Source organism: Amblyomma americanum, chromosome 6 (assembly GCF_052857255.1).
Source record: "Amblyomma americanum isolate KBUSLIRL-KWMA chromosome 6, ASM5285725v1, whole genome shotgun sequence".
Lineage (NCBI taxonomy): Eukaryota > Metazoa > Arthropoda > Arachnida > Ixodida > Ixodidae > Amblyomma > Amblyomma americanum.
The window spans coordinates 12,227,849-12,245,278 of NC_135502.1; the positions used below are offsets into that span (position 1 = coordinate 12,227,849).

The 17,430-nt window shown below is 44.9% G+C and overlaps 1 protein-coding gene across 1 annotated transcript in view; it reads right to left on the bottom strand.

The window, feature by feature from the left end:
* LOC144136316 (serine/threonine-protein kinase SIK2-like) overlaps window positions 1-16,557 on the bottom strand; it is a 38,495-nt gene extending 21,938 nt beyond the window's left edge. Inside the window, exons 1-7 of the mRNA XM_077668562.1 lie at window positions 16,313-16,557; window positions 15,260-15,376; window positions 13,378-13,441; window positions 9,026-9,141; window positions 8,634-8,679; window positions 7,618-7,742; window positions 3,977-4,100 (exon numbers count right to left, since the gene is read on the bottom strand). Of these exons, the coding sequence (XP_077524688.1) occupies window positions 3,977-4,100; window positions 7,618-7,742; window positions 8,634-8,679; window positions 9,026-9,141; window positions 13,378-13,441; window positions 15,260-15,376; window positions 16,313-16,435 (715 nt within the window). The 5' untranslated portion in view covers window positions 16,436-16,557. The remainder of the gene's footprint in view (window positions 1-3,976; window positions 4,101-7,617; window positions 7,743-8,633; window positions 8,680-9,025; window positions 9,142-13,377; window positions 13,442-15,259; window positions 15,377-16,312) is intronic.
* Between the last annotated feature and the right edge of the window lie 873 nt (window positions 16,558-17,430).

Genomic DNA, 17,430 nt, shown 5'->3' on the forward strand with positions numbered 1-17,430 from the left:
ATCGTACAAGTCCCACCGGTGGCAGCACCTGCCATCTCGGGGTAGTGGCATACCGCTTGAACACTCCACCACTGTGCCAGGAGTAATAAGAGGACTCCCAGGGATCTATGAATGTTAAGTAGAGAAAGACCAATTCTGCACATATGGGCATTAACCCATTAGCTATCGCGTAATACACTTAAGTCGGAGTGTGGTCCGCGGTAAACTGGCAACAGCTACGGCGGCAGCTACATAGGGCCATGCAGAGGTAGAATTGCCAGCTGTGTGGCGTCAGGTTACATAACACCACAGCGCACAGCGACTGCGTTCACAAAGTGAGCGTGTGAGCTTATGCCTTCTAACACATAACCAGTTTTAAGTGCCTCTGCCAGCTGTTTCAAAAAAGAGAACATTTGTGACTCCTACTGTTCGCAACAGATGGCGCCATCCGTCAATACAGTGTGATAATAACTTGTTGTGAGAGGTTTTAGTGCAGTCTTACTAGTACTACCTACTAAAAGACACTTACTACTGACACCAAAAATGAGTGGCATGAGTAAGCCGCGCCAAAACTGCCTCCTACATTTTCCTCATAACCTGGATGCTTTTGGAAGCAACTCAACGGACCTGCATGTAAACAGTATCGCAATGCACCACCTCCCCTGCACCACCACAGTCCATATTTATTACTTTATCTGGTCAAGTCGTGCCGTTCATCATTGTTGTCCCGCATACAGCATGTTTTCATTTTTTATACAACCAACAGTTTCTCATTTACAGTGTGTTCTGTTTGCAAGCTTTTATTGGCTCTTCACAATTATTACAAGCAATACTTGGTGGTGTTTGTGGAAGTGCTGGTTGTCGATGAAGTTTTTGTTCTCTCTTAAACCCGTGTGTTTCCCCATTCCCTCTGTTGTCTTTTGTGTGATGTCTTCTGAAGAGGTTCCCTTTTTCTCCCGAATAATATTACAATCTGTGCTAAAGGAGCATAATTTGTTAGTCACAGCTTGTTTTGTGTTTGTTGCAATCATCTATAATTATTTTAGTGCTAATAATCACAAAATATGCGTCACAAAGTAGCCAAAGCTGCAACAACGGTGATTTCCATGGAACTTGTTAATAAAATGTTTCCTTTTGCCGTGGCAGGTTCAGCCTCACTATGGCCGGTAATTAGAAAGGATTGCACAACAGCCACCATGAAAACATATAAAAAATCGGAGGAGACACTTAAGCTCTGCCTTAAGGGTACGATGCTATAGAGTAATGGGTTAATTCCCACATATGCAGAAGGTCATTCTCTACTTTATATTCATAGATATCTGGGAGTCATTATACCCCTCCTGGAACAGAGATGCAGCGGTTAAGCGATGTGCCACTGCCCTGCGATGGCAGACGCTCCCAGTGGTTTTTTTAGTTTAACTTTAATTTTTAATTTAACTGCCACCTCTTACGGAGAGCAGTTTGCTCATTATCCGGTGGGTAGGTTGTGATGACGCCGCAAGGTCACGTGACCTAGATGGCCCACCTGCCTGCTAGATTGCTCCCTAGGGACCACCTGCCAGAACCATGCCCGTAATTTTTCGCTCACAATGCCAACGCCAACAACGCCGAATCTGGTTTTTCTGGTGAATGGGGCCTTTGACGCTATCATGTTAAAAGGCTCGCAAACAGAAACACCAAAAATGCTGGCGGGCAGGAAAACAATCAGCACAGTCAGTGACAGAAGGCCAGCATTGCATGAAAGAGTGTGGCAGCCGGGGACGGAGTGGCCTCCACACAGTGCCACCCTTTCTCTACATGCATGGAACTATGTCCAAATCTTTTCCATAGTGGCTGTACCGGAAAGATGCACCTAAATACCATATTTTCTGGTGTATCAGTCACAGTTCTTTTCTGAATTTTTCATCAGTGCATCTAATACAAAGCAAGTGCAACTTGTATACACTGAGAAATGACATGCCACCGTGTGCCATCTTTTGCTACACCCAGTAACTATGTTTGAAAAGTAGGGGTGTGCGAATATTTGAAATTTCGAATACGAATCGAATGTTTGATGTTCGATTCGTATTCGTATTCGAAAATTTATATTCGGGAATTTCCGAATATTCGAAAATTCCCGAATACTCGCCAGCGATCGTATACTGCACATGCTTTCATAAATTTGTCCGTGGCAAAACCACATTATCAGGGCAAATTAGCCGATAATCGAGTCAAAAATTGCAGGAAAACAATACAGAGGTCCTATCCCCTTCTCCGCCGTTTATCACGCGGACCGACCGCATCCCGACGCCGCAAGGCTTCACCTCGTGAGATTTTCCACAAGTGGGGTTTCCCACATATCACCCGTGCTGCGAACAAGATGACCGACGGCTTACTTCGGGCAATCGCAACGTGAAATCGCGCTTTTTTATTTAATCCTTCGGTAATACATTACATATTTAATGCCCACATCCGAAGAATGCGTCCTGTCGCCTTCATAACTCTCCGAGCGTGAATTCCGCCATCCCGTTTTGTAATCTACGCTATGCGGGAAAGCCTACTTACAGAATGCCGCGGGAGCCTTCTGAAGGGGCGCGTCGAGTAGTCACAATAGGGCAAGCGATCTTGTTAAAATCTCGCTTATTGCATGGGGCATTGTAACCTGCACACCCCTTTAGCGAGCGTAACGGCAGGCGTGGCAAGAATCGGAAGGCCTCTGTCACTAGGGCAAAAAAATAGCCTGGCTGCGTGCGTAGTTTCTGTTTCTGAGCTTCACCGCTGCCTCGCGGCAACTTAAAATGTCGGCCCGCGCATTCGCCGATAGTCCAATCCCAGCTCCGCGCAGCTTATTTCTTTTTCATTTTTAGAAAGTGCCTCACCGCTCCGACGCCAGTGTGTGTTCCCCGGCCCCCTGCTTGCATTTGTATGGTTCTTCCAGCACTCCAAAACGGGTGGCTCGTTACAGGCTTAAAGGTGTTAGCACGATGGAGCCACCTCATAAGGCCTTACTGCATCTTCAGCATTTTCGGCAGCATTTTTTTTCAAGGCGGGGGGGGGGGGCGGCTTGCGGGCAATTTTATTAACAGAGGCCTTTGGATGAACCGACCGGGAATTTCTTCCGGTCCCTTGAACTCCGAATGAATGAGGTTTAATAGTCATCGTGTTAATTTTTTGTTGCCAGTCTTGTCATTTTATGGATTTTGTTTTGCATGACCTCATTATAGTTTGGATACTGTTATGCTGTCTAATCAAGTAGTATACATTTCTGTGCACATCATGTTTTTTTATATGGTACTGAGGTAGTCTAGTTTTGTTTATTTAAGTTCCAAAGACCATACACTATTTTGAAAAAAAAAAAAGGGGCAACAACGTTTGCTTGCTCATCGTTTTCTGACATTTTTTTTCGTACTGAACAGATATTCGATATTCAATTCGATATTCGAAGCCATTTTTTCTTCATATTCATATTCAATTCGTATTCGAAAATTTCAATATTCGCACACCCCTATTGAAAAGGAAATATAAAATATGAAAATAGGTTATATACAAGTTTAGTTTAATACCCCTTTAAGCAGGGGTGTGTCAGTATTCCAATTTGGAATTAAAATTGCATGTTGAATGGCAAAACTGTCTACAATACTACACTAAGAGCCTACTTCACGTTAGTTTATAGGATTATGGGTCTACGCGACTCAGGCTATGAGGAACACTGTAGTGAAAGGCTCCGGAAATTTCAATAACCTGGGGTCCTTTAACTGCACTGACATCAGACAGTACACGGGACTCTAGAATTTTGCCTCCATCGAAATTCAACCACCACGGCCGGGACCGAACCTGCGTCTTTCGGGTCAGCAGCCAAGCACCATAACCACCGTGCCACTGCGGCGGCCTACTTCACGTTAGTGCGTGGATGCTGGAATCTATGCACTTTTTAACTCTGACTAGCTGGGCTGGTGCATATGAAAGGCAGCCACTGCTTAAATCTCTCACACAGTAAAAAAAAGGGGACCCCACTCACCAGTTGACATGAAGAAGGGTATGCGGAAGCGCCCGGAGAGCACTCTGCTGCGCAGCACTTGCAGGCTGCTGCCATCAAAGGGCAGCGCCCCGCACACCAGCACGTACAGCACCACACCCAGGCTCTGTGCCAGAGTCAACCCACAAGCCTGTCATGCCTTGTACATGCCTTTTATACAGCAGATGGCACGCCAGTAACTAAACGGGACAGCTAAACTGCTGCACGTGCCTCAGAACAGCACAGAATACAGCAGCAGTGTGGTCCCAGCAGTGAGTCTTATTTTCTTTCAGACTGCCTGCCAACTCCAAGCACACACGTCGGCCAGCACAAGAAAATAAGGGAGCACACAGGTGAAGGACAGCCTCCTTCCGAATACTGTGGTGTTACCAGCTGTGCTATCAGCAGAGCTCTTTAAGGCTTAGGGGCCAAAAACAGATATGTCCTCTGGTGTACCGGACGTTACACACACCTCACGCTGTTTGTGTACAATTTTATCTGCCTAAACATGCAAGTTAGAGGATATCTCCTTTCCCTCATTCACTTAAGTGCTTGCCCTAGTATGTTCCCAAAATGTCATGTACGTAAACACCCAAGCACAGAAAACAGCCTCAAAGTACAGACGACAAGAACACTTTTCTAATCTTTGTAGATAGTTTTCTTTTAAACAAATAATGTCTATAAGTCATATTTTCAACTTAAAACAGAAACATTTACAAAATCTGTTCTTTTGTGCACAGTGACTGTTCCCTTTCATAATGGAGCTACCTGTACACATCACAGGCAAACACACACACACGTGCATTTTCACTCTCAAAACAATAATTTGGATTGGAAAACGAGCACACATTGTAAAAATGACATTTACAGACTGCTGGTCAGTGCTGCAGTTGATTTCCCTGTGCTTCACCTTGAAAGCAATGCAAAAAACTAGCACAGAGTGCTATGTGTCTTTATCGCCTGAAATATTTTTTTGCCTGAACCACTGGCTCATTTGCGGTGAAACTGCACGTGGAGCTTGCACACTGTGGTAACTTTATCATGTGTGGCTTTGTAATAAGTTTGACAATGGTACTTAACTGGTTTGGCCATCAATGAAGCAAACCTGTAATCTGCGCCGAGATCGAAAAACTGAAAATGACCAACACCGGCTAGCTGCCGAACGGCATTGGTGGTGCCATCTGTTGTCTGCACAGGAAAGCGCCACAACATGAAAGGCGCCAAGTCGAGCATTGCAAGGCGCGGGGGGTCCTCTGATGGCGCCACTGCTGTCCTTCAGCAGCAATCCGGCACTGGCAGGTTTTGCTTTGTCGATCTTGGCGCAGACGATTATGGCTTCGCATCACGCGTGACCAAACCAGATGAGTATCGTTTTCAAATTGACAACGAAGCAAAAGTTACTGCAATGTACAAGTGCCGTGAGCCGCTTCACAGCAAATGAGGTTAAGATGGGAAAAATTTTTACAGTCACTATAATAATTACAGTCACTATAATAAAGATGTACAATTCTGCGTTTTGTAATGATGGTGACCACAGCTGGAGATTAACTCTTTCCCCACCGTGGGAAAAATGGCCATATTTTGTGGGTTCTCGTTAAACTTTACTGGTCCAAAAGCTATGAGGTTAGAAATTAGATGCAATACATCAAAATGAAGCCAGTTAAACCCACTTTTTAGCAATATGAGCCTCGTTAAAGTGTTTATGTCTCATTATAAAGCTTTTTATTGCAAAATCAACATGTTTAGATAAAATTTCAACACAACTTGCTATGATTTTCTTGATCAAAATGAAAGAAAAGGAATTTTGGAATATATAAAATGGCTGCCTATTCAATAGCAAATTCTTCTGAAAAAATTAGTTCTAACTGGTACAATATTCTGGCTAGGAAACAATCACTCTTTTTTTTTTTTCCGACAATGTGAATGCTGGCATAAAGCATTTACAGGTACAGTCGACGACCGAAAATTCGGATGCCTGATTTTTTGGACATGCTTGATTATTCAGACTTTTTCATGGCACCGCGACATGGCCCATAGAGCCAATGTATAAGAGCGCCTGAAATTTCGGACGCACCGTAACTGACTGCTCAATTTTTCGGACCTCAATCGCACTCGCTGCCAGTACCCAAGCCGCCACATAATGTGTACAGTAGAACCTCATTAATTCAAACTGCCGGAGACATCGAAAACTTGATCAAACAAAACGAAATTAAAGCTTAAAGAGAGCCTCTTAACTTGCCATGCTGAAATTCTGCGCGAGTCGGTACAGTGCACTCGCGTGGTTTTGAATTCGTACTGTTCTTGAATGTCTTGCGCCACACGAACTTGAACAGTATTCAGAGTTCGCGGAATTCATCTGTGCCGAGCCTTTCATCCTGAATACCGAAAGAGGTAGCAGCGAAGCGCGTAAGAGACGTATGGCTTCACGGAGACGGCGAGCATGGGAGGAAATGGTGGTGCATTTCAAAGCGAGGCCAGCGTACCCGCGGCAAAACGCAACGCAACCCTGACTTGTAAACAACTGGCGTTTTGATGACAGGCAAGACGCCTCTCATTATACGCAAGCCACCGCAGAGTGCATATCGCCGAATATGATGCCGATTTTGGCTCTAGTCGCTAGGCCTAATGACAAAGGCCAACGCCGACAAAGCACTTGCTTCGGCTGTTTCTCGGTTCTTATTGTTTCGCCATATTCGCGTTCTCGTTCCGGGCCCATCGTACTGTGGGCGCAGCGCAGTTCCTGCAGCAGCGTGTTCGATTTCCCATTTAGACTTTGTCCCAAGCTGTGCGTTCATCAGCAACATGGCGAGGGCAGCATAGCCAGGCCGAGCTCGTTAAAGCAGTCGCCGCCCGTCGTCTGTGCACATGTCACGCGGCGAAATTTAGTCATGAGGAGCTTCAGAATGTGTGCAATACAACTGACCCCTTCCTCCGGTATATTGACCATAAGTTAATGATTTTTTGCACGAAATTTGATTTTCCGGACTGTTTGATTTTTCGGTCATTTTCACGGTCCCTAGATAGTCCGAAAAATCGGTCGTCGACTGTATAGGTACACACAGGACCCTGCCATTGGGTGAAACAGTCGGGCGAACCCTTTGCAGTGCAGGCAGTATAAACTCCTATCCAAATGATGTGGAAGCGCTACAAATGAGAGAAACGACATCAGTAATGTCAATACAGTTTTCAAAATGGCCGCTGAGTCGAACGAATGGGCCTAAATAAAAAACTAACCAAGGCGCTGCCGCTACGGATGTTCTAGGCTGGTTCCTCGGGTATTCTCGTCCTCTCAACTAAAGCTGGATGATGAGGCAGCATCCTGGAGCCACTGCTACCTAGATTGTTGACAGAAACTGTGACGCAGCTAAATCATGAAATCTGCCATGCTTTAGGACCTGTGCCTAGCTGGCATAGGCAGCCATTCATAACTTCTATGCTCAGCTGTGTAAAAGGTAGCTTGCACAGCACGTTCAAGAACGGTTCGGAAGTGTTTGAAATTGGCGTTCGCATCCATTATTAGCAGGCTAACAATGGCCAATGGGTGCGGTAGAGAAACAGTTAAAAGTCCACAGCTTCTGGTTGCCAGGCCATGGACAGTTAGCTGCAGGTGTTCTGCAGCGTGTTATGAAAAGAGGCCTCCTCACCCAGACATCGACCTCGGGGCCCACATATCGCTTTCCCTCGAAGACTTCAGGCGCTGCATATGGCGGGCTGCCACACCATGTTGTGAGGTGACCCGTTGGTGAGAAGAAGTTGCTGAAGCCAAAGTCTGCACATGGACACACGCATATTGTGCGATAAACTGCACTCCCAACAGAGCCCACTACAGATGTGAACAGAAAAAAAGTGGCTAGACCGAGGTGACCGCACTGCCCATTTTGACATGAGACTCACACTGAAGGATAAGCTTAACAGTGTAGGCACCCTCAAACAGCCTCCAACAGACTGGCAGCAACAACAGTTCACCTCAGCTACTTCCATCAGCGAACTTCCTGCTCCAGTAACAGTGCCATCGATATCGAGCTGCTGCAGAAAGAAAATTTTTTCTTTGATTTACAGCACTTATATAGCGGAATTTCATTAACTCAAACTTCCACTCATTTCAAAGTTCTGGTTTATGCGATTTGAGATTTTTCATCCCATCGACATCACAAGTATTACGGGGAGCCCAATCAGGCATCCCTTAATTTGAACTCCACACAATTTTTGAAGAATTTTGGTCCCTACCAGGTTTGAATTATCACAATTTGAAAGTGTTAGACAGAGCAATGTTTTCCAATCAGTATACTGGTAATGTAGATTGCTCTCATTATGAAAATGGGCTAATGTGGTTAGGGACATAGTTATGTAAGCAGAGCTAAACGTGGGTGCTTGTGTTTGTTCCTGCCTGTGCCTTTGTAACTGTGTGAGAGGAAATGTGATGTTGAGAGGGCGCACTATTTTTATTTATTTTTTAATAATACACAAGTTCCCTCCCTGGTAATGCAGACCTAAAGCACTTTTGTGCTAAAAGGTGCTTTTCCAAGTACATTTCCTAGCTCTGTGTTCATGTATGTTGAGGCATTTGAGTTGAATGCTCACTGCACAGCACAGCATAAGGAAAGGTGTAATGTACACAGCAACAGACTGGGTGCACCAGTGCCTTGCCGGCAACTCTTACCAGCCAGCTTGACGTTCATGTGGGAGTCCAGCAGCAAGTTTTCCGCCTGAAACAAGGGCCAACATTTAAGCACAAATCGGAAGGCACAGCACGTCTTGTGTTAAATTAGTGAGGGCTTTTTAATCTGTGCTTTGCGGTCTGCTGTTGCAGCAATCTATAGGCATCATGCAACATGATGCCGTGCTATGTTTTTTACACACTATGGTTCTAGAGTCCATGATAAGATCTGAGCCCACTTAATTGCTAGAGAAAAAAAAAAAAAAGCTATCCTTCTTTAAAACTACATTCCCAATAGCTGAGGCAGCTAACTTCCATCCATTACAACATGCACTGTCAGGACTGAAACCCTGGTCAACTGCTGAAAGTGCATGCAACTGAGCACCAACACCCACCTTAAGGTCCCGGTGAACTATGTGCTGGCTGTGGCAGTACTCCACGGCAAGTAGCACTTGCCAGAATTTGCGCCGTGCCATCGGCTCTGGCATGCGACCATGCCGTGAGATGAACTCTGCACAGACCATTCAAAAGAGATGCTCAACTGCCCTTTAAACAGAAGACAAGATGAAAACACATTGACTGCTTACTTTTGCAACTATGCTTGCAAGAAAAATTCATCATCAGAAAATATATGAAATGCTTGATTATTAGAGATGCTTCAGGTATTAGTTCAGATAAAGAATACAGCAAAAACCGAACCCCAGTGTACACAGGAGCCTAAACCATAAATACTGCGGGGCACAAAAGACCTCAGCCCCCATACCTGCAACCATAATGGGTGCTGAGCGATGTAGTGATCAGGCATGGGCAGTGTCGTGAATATGTGCATCTTTGATACTATTTTTCAATACATTTTGCGGATCTGTGTCAGGTACCACTTGGCAAAAATGAAAGCATCAGAGTATCAGTATTGAAAATACATTTATTGAGTATCGCACATTTCAACGATACTCAAAAATACCGAGGACTGAAGGAGAACATCGCTGCTACAGGAAACTAAACAGCTTTTACTCATGATTTAAAGAAATATGGGACGGGTGAAAACGCGGCTTTTCTTGTTCTTTCATGGAACCCCAGGGCCCCAGCAAGTTTTTTGTTTTCCCTTCTCCTGTGGCTTCCGTATGGAGGGGTGTCTCCTCACCCCTAGGGTGTCGGGGTGTTGTTTCTTTTTTTTTTTTTGCTCCTTGTTTGGTCTGCTTCAAGCAGGAGGCATCTTCACATGGAAGGGAGACGGTCCAGCCTAGCTTCTTTCGCAGGAAGAAAGCCTGGTTTTACAAATCATGGCTTCCCACCCTAACTAGAAGACACCAATAAACCATGAAAGACCATCTATTGTTACGTGTATGGTTGTCAAAGCAGCTGCAGGAATGCCATTAGAAAGTGGCCACAAATCAATTTTTACCGCTGTGAGGACAAATAGGAGCCAACTTGGAGAAAACATCGCAGATGCATTATTTTAATAGTGCTGTATCATTATCTTGTCAAACTAAATTTTGTCTCCCCTGCATTTTAAACAGTGGTATCGTGGTCTTTTTCGTGCTCAACATTGTACATAATGACGGCCTCCACCATTCGCAAGGCAGATCCATGCACGATTCATGCTTGTGGCGGTTCACAAACAGTGCTAGTGCAGCCACAGGTTTGCACCAATGCTGGCATTTGGCGTTGCAGGTTGGCATTATGTCATCGGTTAGGGTATGTCGTCTAGCATGGGGTCTGAGGTTAGCAAGAGAAGTTCAATTCGTTACAGTTAAAACAAAACATTCTAACATGCTCACCTATTCCCAAATAACATAAATTAGAAGAATGTGGGCCATGTATATGCAGTGATTATATATTGTTTGTCTTTTTTATGCATCAATTTATTTTTAGTTACACAAATACCGCTCATTTTTTTGCACGTTTGCTTTTTGCTCTACAGCCAGAAAACACCAGAAAATGAGCCCAGCATCATTCAGTATGGTTTCTAGTACTGCACAACAGTTTCTATTATCACTTATTTTAAAAAGCGTAAAATACTTGTGCATGTTGTGAAAAATATTTTAAATGAACATTTCCTCTTTCTCCCAAACGAAGTCACAGATGACTTGTCATTCGAGTTGGTGGCAGCACCTCATGACCATGAAGATGCTGTACTCAGCTTGCCTTGTCATATCCAATGTGCTTGCCACACTCCGTCTTGTAGCAGTTTCGGATGCAAAGGCAGCTTTATCTACAGCGTTTTTTGAGTGCGCTCCCACATCCGCCATGTCAGAATGTTCAGCTCTTAAGAACTTCGTTTGAAGGCCCAAGTCGTCGGAAACAACTGCGCCTATATTAGCACATTCTCTTCACATACAATGTGTGACATGCTAGAATTCTTTATTTGATAGCATACAGGACCTTCTTCGCTCGAAAGACAAACTACGAGATCTATGCACTGCAATGAAACTGCAAGTGCTCCAGGAAAAGAAATTTGTCTTCCTTCTCGAGTACTGCGGCGTTGTGCAAACGATAGCATGTGCATTGTCTCGACTCCAAGATGAAGCAGAATGCTTTTATGGGGAACTGCTGGCTGGCAACTCTGCTAACAGTAAAATCGAAGCTTGACTGAAAAGCTGAAGCAGGCCATGTCTACTACAGGCCAGTTTTGGAGGCAATTATGGTTAGCTTCACGTGCAGGTTTTACCATATTTTGCAGATAAAAGCTAGTGCAAAGGGTGCAACGGTTTCTGCTGTTCTTCATCCCTGTTTCCAGTTGTGATAGGTGCCAAGAGAAACAGAAGACTTCTGTCATCATGCTCAGGAACTTGCAGAACAGGCTGTTGTTAACTTGGTCAGCTTGGTCAGAAAGGTAGTTCTCACTTGCTTCGGTCATAGCAAGGCCGAATCGTGGGGCACTTTCCAACTGGCAGTTCGAGCAAATGCTGTTGCTTAAGACTTAAGTACAGGTAACATCATATCTACAGAGATTACGAAGATATTTTTATTTTTGATTTCATTTTTGATTTCATATTTCATTTGTGTTGTCTTCTTTCCAGTTTTATACACAGAACGTTCAACTTGAAACGTCCGCTAAACCCACTGCCAGAAAAAAAACTTGAAAGATTTCCCAATGCGGGAGTTTGCACCTTTCAGAACAGAACAAGGGCAGAGGCAGTTGCTGCATGTAAGGAATCATAAGCCTGAAAAACACTTTAAAGCCAATACGACTATAGCTGAGTGGTCACAGACTACTCTGCAGGAAGGACATCAGCTTTTAAAAAAAAAAATTGGCGACTGATTTGGGTAATTAGGCCAAATGCGGATATGTGTGCTAGCATGACATCAATTGTCAGTTGGAGTTACGGCCTACTAGGTGGTACCGGGTTATCACCTCATTACCATGCCTACTTCTTTTGCTTAGCTACTGTGCAAGCATCATTCGAATCACGTTCTCCTCCTAACCGCTGCTGCTAATTCCACATAGCTCGGTGCACTTAGGGGCGGTGCCACCTAATTAGCACCCCAGGTTCTCACCTGGTTACCACTGGCTGCACCTTGGCAAGTAAGCCACCCGGTGGGCAGGTGATGGTTTATGGTTTATGGGGGTTTAATGTCCCAAAGCGACTCAGGCTTTGAGAGACGCCGTAGTGAAGGGCTCCGGGAATTTCGACCCCCTGGCGTTCTTTAACGTGCACTGACATCGCACAGTACACGGGCCTCTAGAATTTCGCCTCCACCGAAATTCGACCGCCGCGGCCAGGATCGAACCCGCGTCTTTCGGGCCAGCAGCCGAGCGCCATAACCACTCAGCCACCGCGGCGGCTTGGTGGGCAGGTGAGCAGTGGCGCAGTGGTACAAGGCAGGTGCTGTGGCAGGTGCTGCCACCGGTGGTACTTGGGTTGGTTTGCGACCCAGGTTGTTCTTCCTGAGCAGCCTCTCATGATTAAGTGGGCTGGCTCCTGACACAGTAAGCAGGTTGCCCACCACTCTGTGGGCATGTAAGCAGCCTGCCATAAAACCGGCTTCAGACAACACAGACAGACAAACACAAACACCTAAATGCAGGGAAGGGCCACTAGAGCACCAGAATGGTTTTGCTAGTATACTAAATATGATCCCTCAATTTCCTTCGCTTGTCTGCTCAATTAAACAGGCGTCACTCCAAAGCGTAAGTTTTAAAGAAATCGACGGCATCAATGGTGCACCTTGAAGAAATCACAGGCTAATTAAATTAGTGCAGCCTTCAAAAAAACAAAAGGGGGTTGCTATATTGTGCGCATTAAAGATTCTAGAAACCATGGAGAAATTAACTTAGCTAATCACCATAATATCAATTTCAATAATGTATCCAAGTAACACAGATACAGAACCGAGTATCTGTATCGAAAATCAATTTCTTAAATGTATCTTGTATCGGTATCAAAAAAAACAATCTTTCAGGGTATCGGTGTCAAAGATACTTATTTGAAGTACTGCGAGCCCTGGCAATGGTTACTCCCCTTGCTGAGTTTGACAGAAAAGATGGGGAATAAAAATTCCACTACTGCCCTCAAGCTAGTCAAGCACACTGACACAGCCATTTTGCCAAGAGACAAGAACAGTTCCGCTTCAGCCATGAGCACATTGTCCTGAAAATAATTGTGGTAGACATGGGTCCTGCAGTGTTTGGAAAAAAATAAAAGCCCTTTTTCAGAGACAGCATGAAGAGAAGATTGCCTCCAGGCAAGCATAAAGCGAGAGCACAGTGAATCAGGGTTGGACTCCAGCTATCAGATCAACTTACCGAAAACCTCCCCCTGGCTGGCATACTCCGAGACAAGGTACAGCATGTTCTTCGTCTCCATCACCTGCACCCAGATACAGCTGCCTTAGCCTGCTGCACCATCCACTAACATAACCCATCATTAGGAGAAGCTTACCCTTTTCAGATATGATGGCTAAGGTAAACTTGCTTAGAAAAACAAGAGCTTAACCTTAGACTAAATCCTACATGTAACTGACTTGTCTCTATAGTGGCCGAAGGGCACACAAAGACAGCTCATTTTTTATAAGCCTTGTGTAAATGAAAAGTAACATCGTCAGCAGGAACTCTATCAATGATTAATGACCAAGTGTCTGAAAGCACTCTGAAACAAATCTACACTGAAACATAGAAACACATCCAGACTTTTTTTCCAGTGATCACGCCAGTGCAGTTTCTTGCAAGGCCTTGAAACACTTCTTAGCAAGGGAATTAAACCCGACCAATAGCTACATCACAAAGCGAAAATCTCAGCCTAATAGGCCTCTCTCACTCCACAGTTTCACTCCAAAGACTGTTTGCCATTTCCGATGTCACTTCCAAACCTTATCCATACTTCCTATTGTTGAAAGTCATTTCTGAATTTTTTACATTTCATGAAAAATGGAAACTACTAGATGGATTCCTTCAGCTTCACGAACAGCACATGCCACTGGGAGAAAAAGAGCAAAGAATTTGGGTCATGCAAATTCAACAAATAGCGTACCTAAGGGGACAGTCGTAAACTGTCATGTACTAGAAATAAAATATAAAGTGCTCATTTCATTATCTGTTTTTATCACATTTTAATTACAGAGTATTTTGCTAGGCTTTACTTCATTGTGTTCTTTTACTGAAAACGTGCATTTCCTTACATTTCAAAAGGGCAGACACTTGGGCTTGTTGGTGCATAATATGAAGAAATATGAGGTGTGGCCAAGACAGGGACAGGCAGAACACATGCACACAGCACCAACTTCTAAAAATAAATACTGAACATAGGAAAAGGAGATTGCTCTGCCAAAATATCATGGCCTGGCATATACCACTACCTGAGCGGCTACCCACAACCACACGCAGTAAACCACATCCTTTCCTCATCCTGCTCTTTGTTGGAGGACGCTCTGCTAGCCGTTAACTCAACCGATAAGCTGAGGCCGTCGACTAAGCCAAGCAAGAAGTGGAGGCTAGAGGGCTCCTGGACCGTTAAGGGCCCTCCCGGGCACTACAAAAGCTTCAAACATCGTCCTTTCAATAAAGTTTCTTCCTCCTCCTCCTCCTCCATCAGTGCAGAAATGAATCAAGATAGCAAGAATTATCACCCAGATATGCAAGTTCCTTCGATAAGAGTGCCACAGAAGGGCTGCTTACATAATCTTTTTTCCAAAAGAATGATCTATTAGGCCTCAACGTGTCAAATTTTCGTTTCTGCACTGATCACCAGAGTGTGATACCACTTCTTCTTATACGCAGTAAACCATTGTCAGAAGTCAGTGCTGTGAGCATGTGCCCTTTATATGTGCTATGTATTCCTTTCTTTATTAATCTTTTTTATATATTTTGTTACATATCGAACTGCTTTTTTTTTTACCTCGCATCAATGGCTGCCTCCACTGTCTCCAGCTAATACTGTACTTCTCCTACAAGGCACAAGCAAATATCTCAAGAACGGGACAAAACATCAAGGCCCCCTTGCTGAATTCGCCCTGAAACTCAGTAAAGATGAGTATACCACGTGTGCCAGAGCCATGAAGCTACTACCTCAGTAAAATAAAAAATACACCCATACACAGCAAGTAAGCCTCATAATGAAGACATTTGAACGCTCCTTTCATACTGAATGTTCAAATAAAATGATGCACTTTTGCCTGAGCACACTGCTCACCTGGTACAGCTTCACGATGTGTGGGTGGCTGAGCAACTTCATGATGCGCACCTCACGGAACACTTTCTCCAAGCTTGCAGCATCCAGCTGCGTCTTGTCAATTATCTTGATGGCCACCTGCATGCCACGGGGGAGTTAGTTACACAAAGGTTAAACACTTTCTCTCTTGTTTTTGAGATTACCACGCATTGCTGTGGTTTGAACATGAACTGAAGAAAGTCAGTGGAGCCGAAACAACAGGTGAATGAACCGGGGCTCTTCCTCAACTGATTATTCTGTACCATGAGATAACTTTGAGCACAAATATTTTCAGTGAAAGTGGTTACAAGCTAGGTTCACTACACAATGTGTTGATCGCGAGGGCGGTCACGATGTCCCAAAAGTGGTTGTACAGGGACTCAGAAAGTGCTGGAAACAAAAAGAAACGCAGTGTCCCCTCTCTTGCTCGGATTTTTCTCCTTTTTCCTCACTCTCCCAGAAGCCATCCGCGTCCGGCTATCACATATGCACATACTTTCGCTGGCATGAACGGCTACTGGTGAACATGTTGCTCTCCTTTTCAACACACACACAAAAAAAAAACCCTTGCACTCCAGGCCGACGTTAGTGATTGACTACACTCCGAGAATAATGTGCACGGCGCCGCTAACCCTCCACACTGAAGGAGGGATGCCGGTCTTCACACGGCAAACTGTACTCGCTGGCCAGGCACAACTGCCTGTAAAAAGCGAAAAATGGCCCACGAGATACATCACTGCGAGCTTAGCGACTGAAGAAGTTTTGTAGAATTGCTTAAGTAGTGCAAATGGCGAGAAAAAAAAAGCCATATAGACGGCAGATAGTTCTGAACAGAGCATCGCGCGAACTAGGACGCACGAACCGACCAGCGGGGATTGCGATGCGAGCGCGGACCGCTACGACTAAGAGTGCTTTTCAGGTTACAGGCGATCATCAGAGGCAGCCACTGAAGGTGACCACGGCGAGTTGGATAGTCCCTGTGTGCGATAGGATAGGATCTCCCTGACCAGCAGCTCGACTGCCGCCGGTGCTAACCTCGGTCTTGGTGATGCGGTGTCTGGCCAACTTGACGACGGCGAAATTGCCCTTGCCGATAGTACGCTCGATGTCGTAGAATCCCACCCGGATGGGGCCCTTGAGCTTGACTGCCATGCCCATGGCTAGTGGGGGCCGGGAGCGCCCCGCGAGGGCCCCAACAGCGCACGCCTGCTGTCTTCCAGCAGCATGCAGCACCGGCCGTACAGGTCCGAGGGCCGACAGCCAAACGACAGCGTCCCGGAAGCGCGTCAAACACTACCTACGTGACGCACTTCTCCTACGCACAAACCTGAAATCTCTAGGATTGGACATAGAATGGTGAACTCTTCAACACGGTGCCAGACGCAGCCATGTTCATATTGTAAGTTTCGGTTTCGGGGACAGTGTTCGTTATTTTGCAACGCTGATAACGGAAATTATATGGAACTGTTGATTTTTCATAGATTTAGGATCTCGAAGGAGCAACGATTCGGGCACGACAAGAGTGCTGATAAACCACGGAGCTCGGAAAAACTGAGGTTTGATCAGATATATATGTGCACACATCACAGAACAGTGATTCGTAAATAAAGTTAAAAATTCTTAGTGGGATTCTCTGCTTCTGGTTATTTCACACACGCAAACTCTACATACACACATGCACACATGAATTCACTCTGCAATGTTCCGCTATCTATCTTATGAGAAATGCTCCATCACGTGAAGCTGCTAATGCATTTGCTATCCTTCCCCTCCTACTACAACTGTTCTTTGCGGTCTCAATATTGGTTGACAAATTCATAAGCACTGCTCTTACACTTCATATCTGTATTTGCATAATGCGTTTAACAATTTCGTTCAACTTCGAGGTGTTTATCTACTCTAGGTTTGAATGCCGCTTTGAGTGTAGCTACAAACGTGTTTTGAGAGGCATTTTGCACTGCGTTTCCAACTCGCTTCATATAGCGTTTCCAACTCGCTTCATATAGCATCAACAAATAAATAAAAGCGTACGTCATCTGCAGATGACGCACGCGGTGGAGCTTCGGATACAAAACATAAAAAGCATGATATAAGAACTCACAGACTTTTCACCTCCTCCCAAGGCAAAAAAGCGAGAGCCATAGCTGTACGAC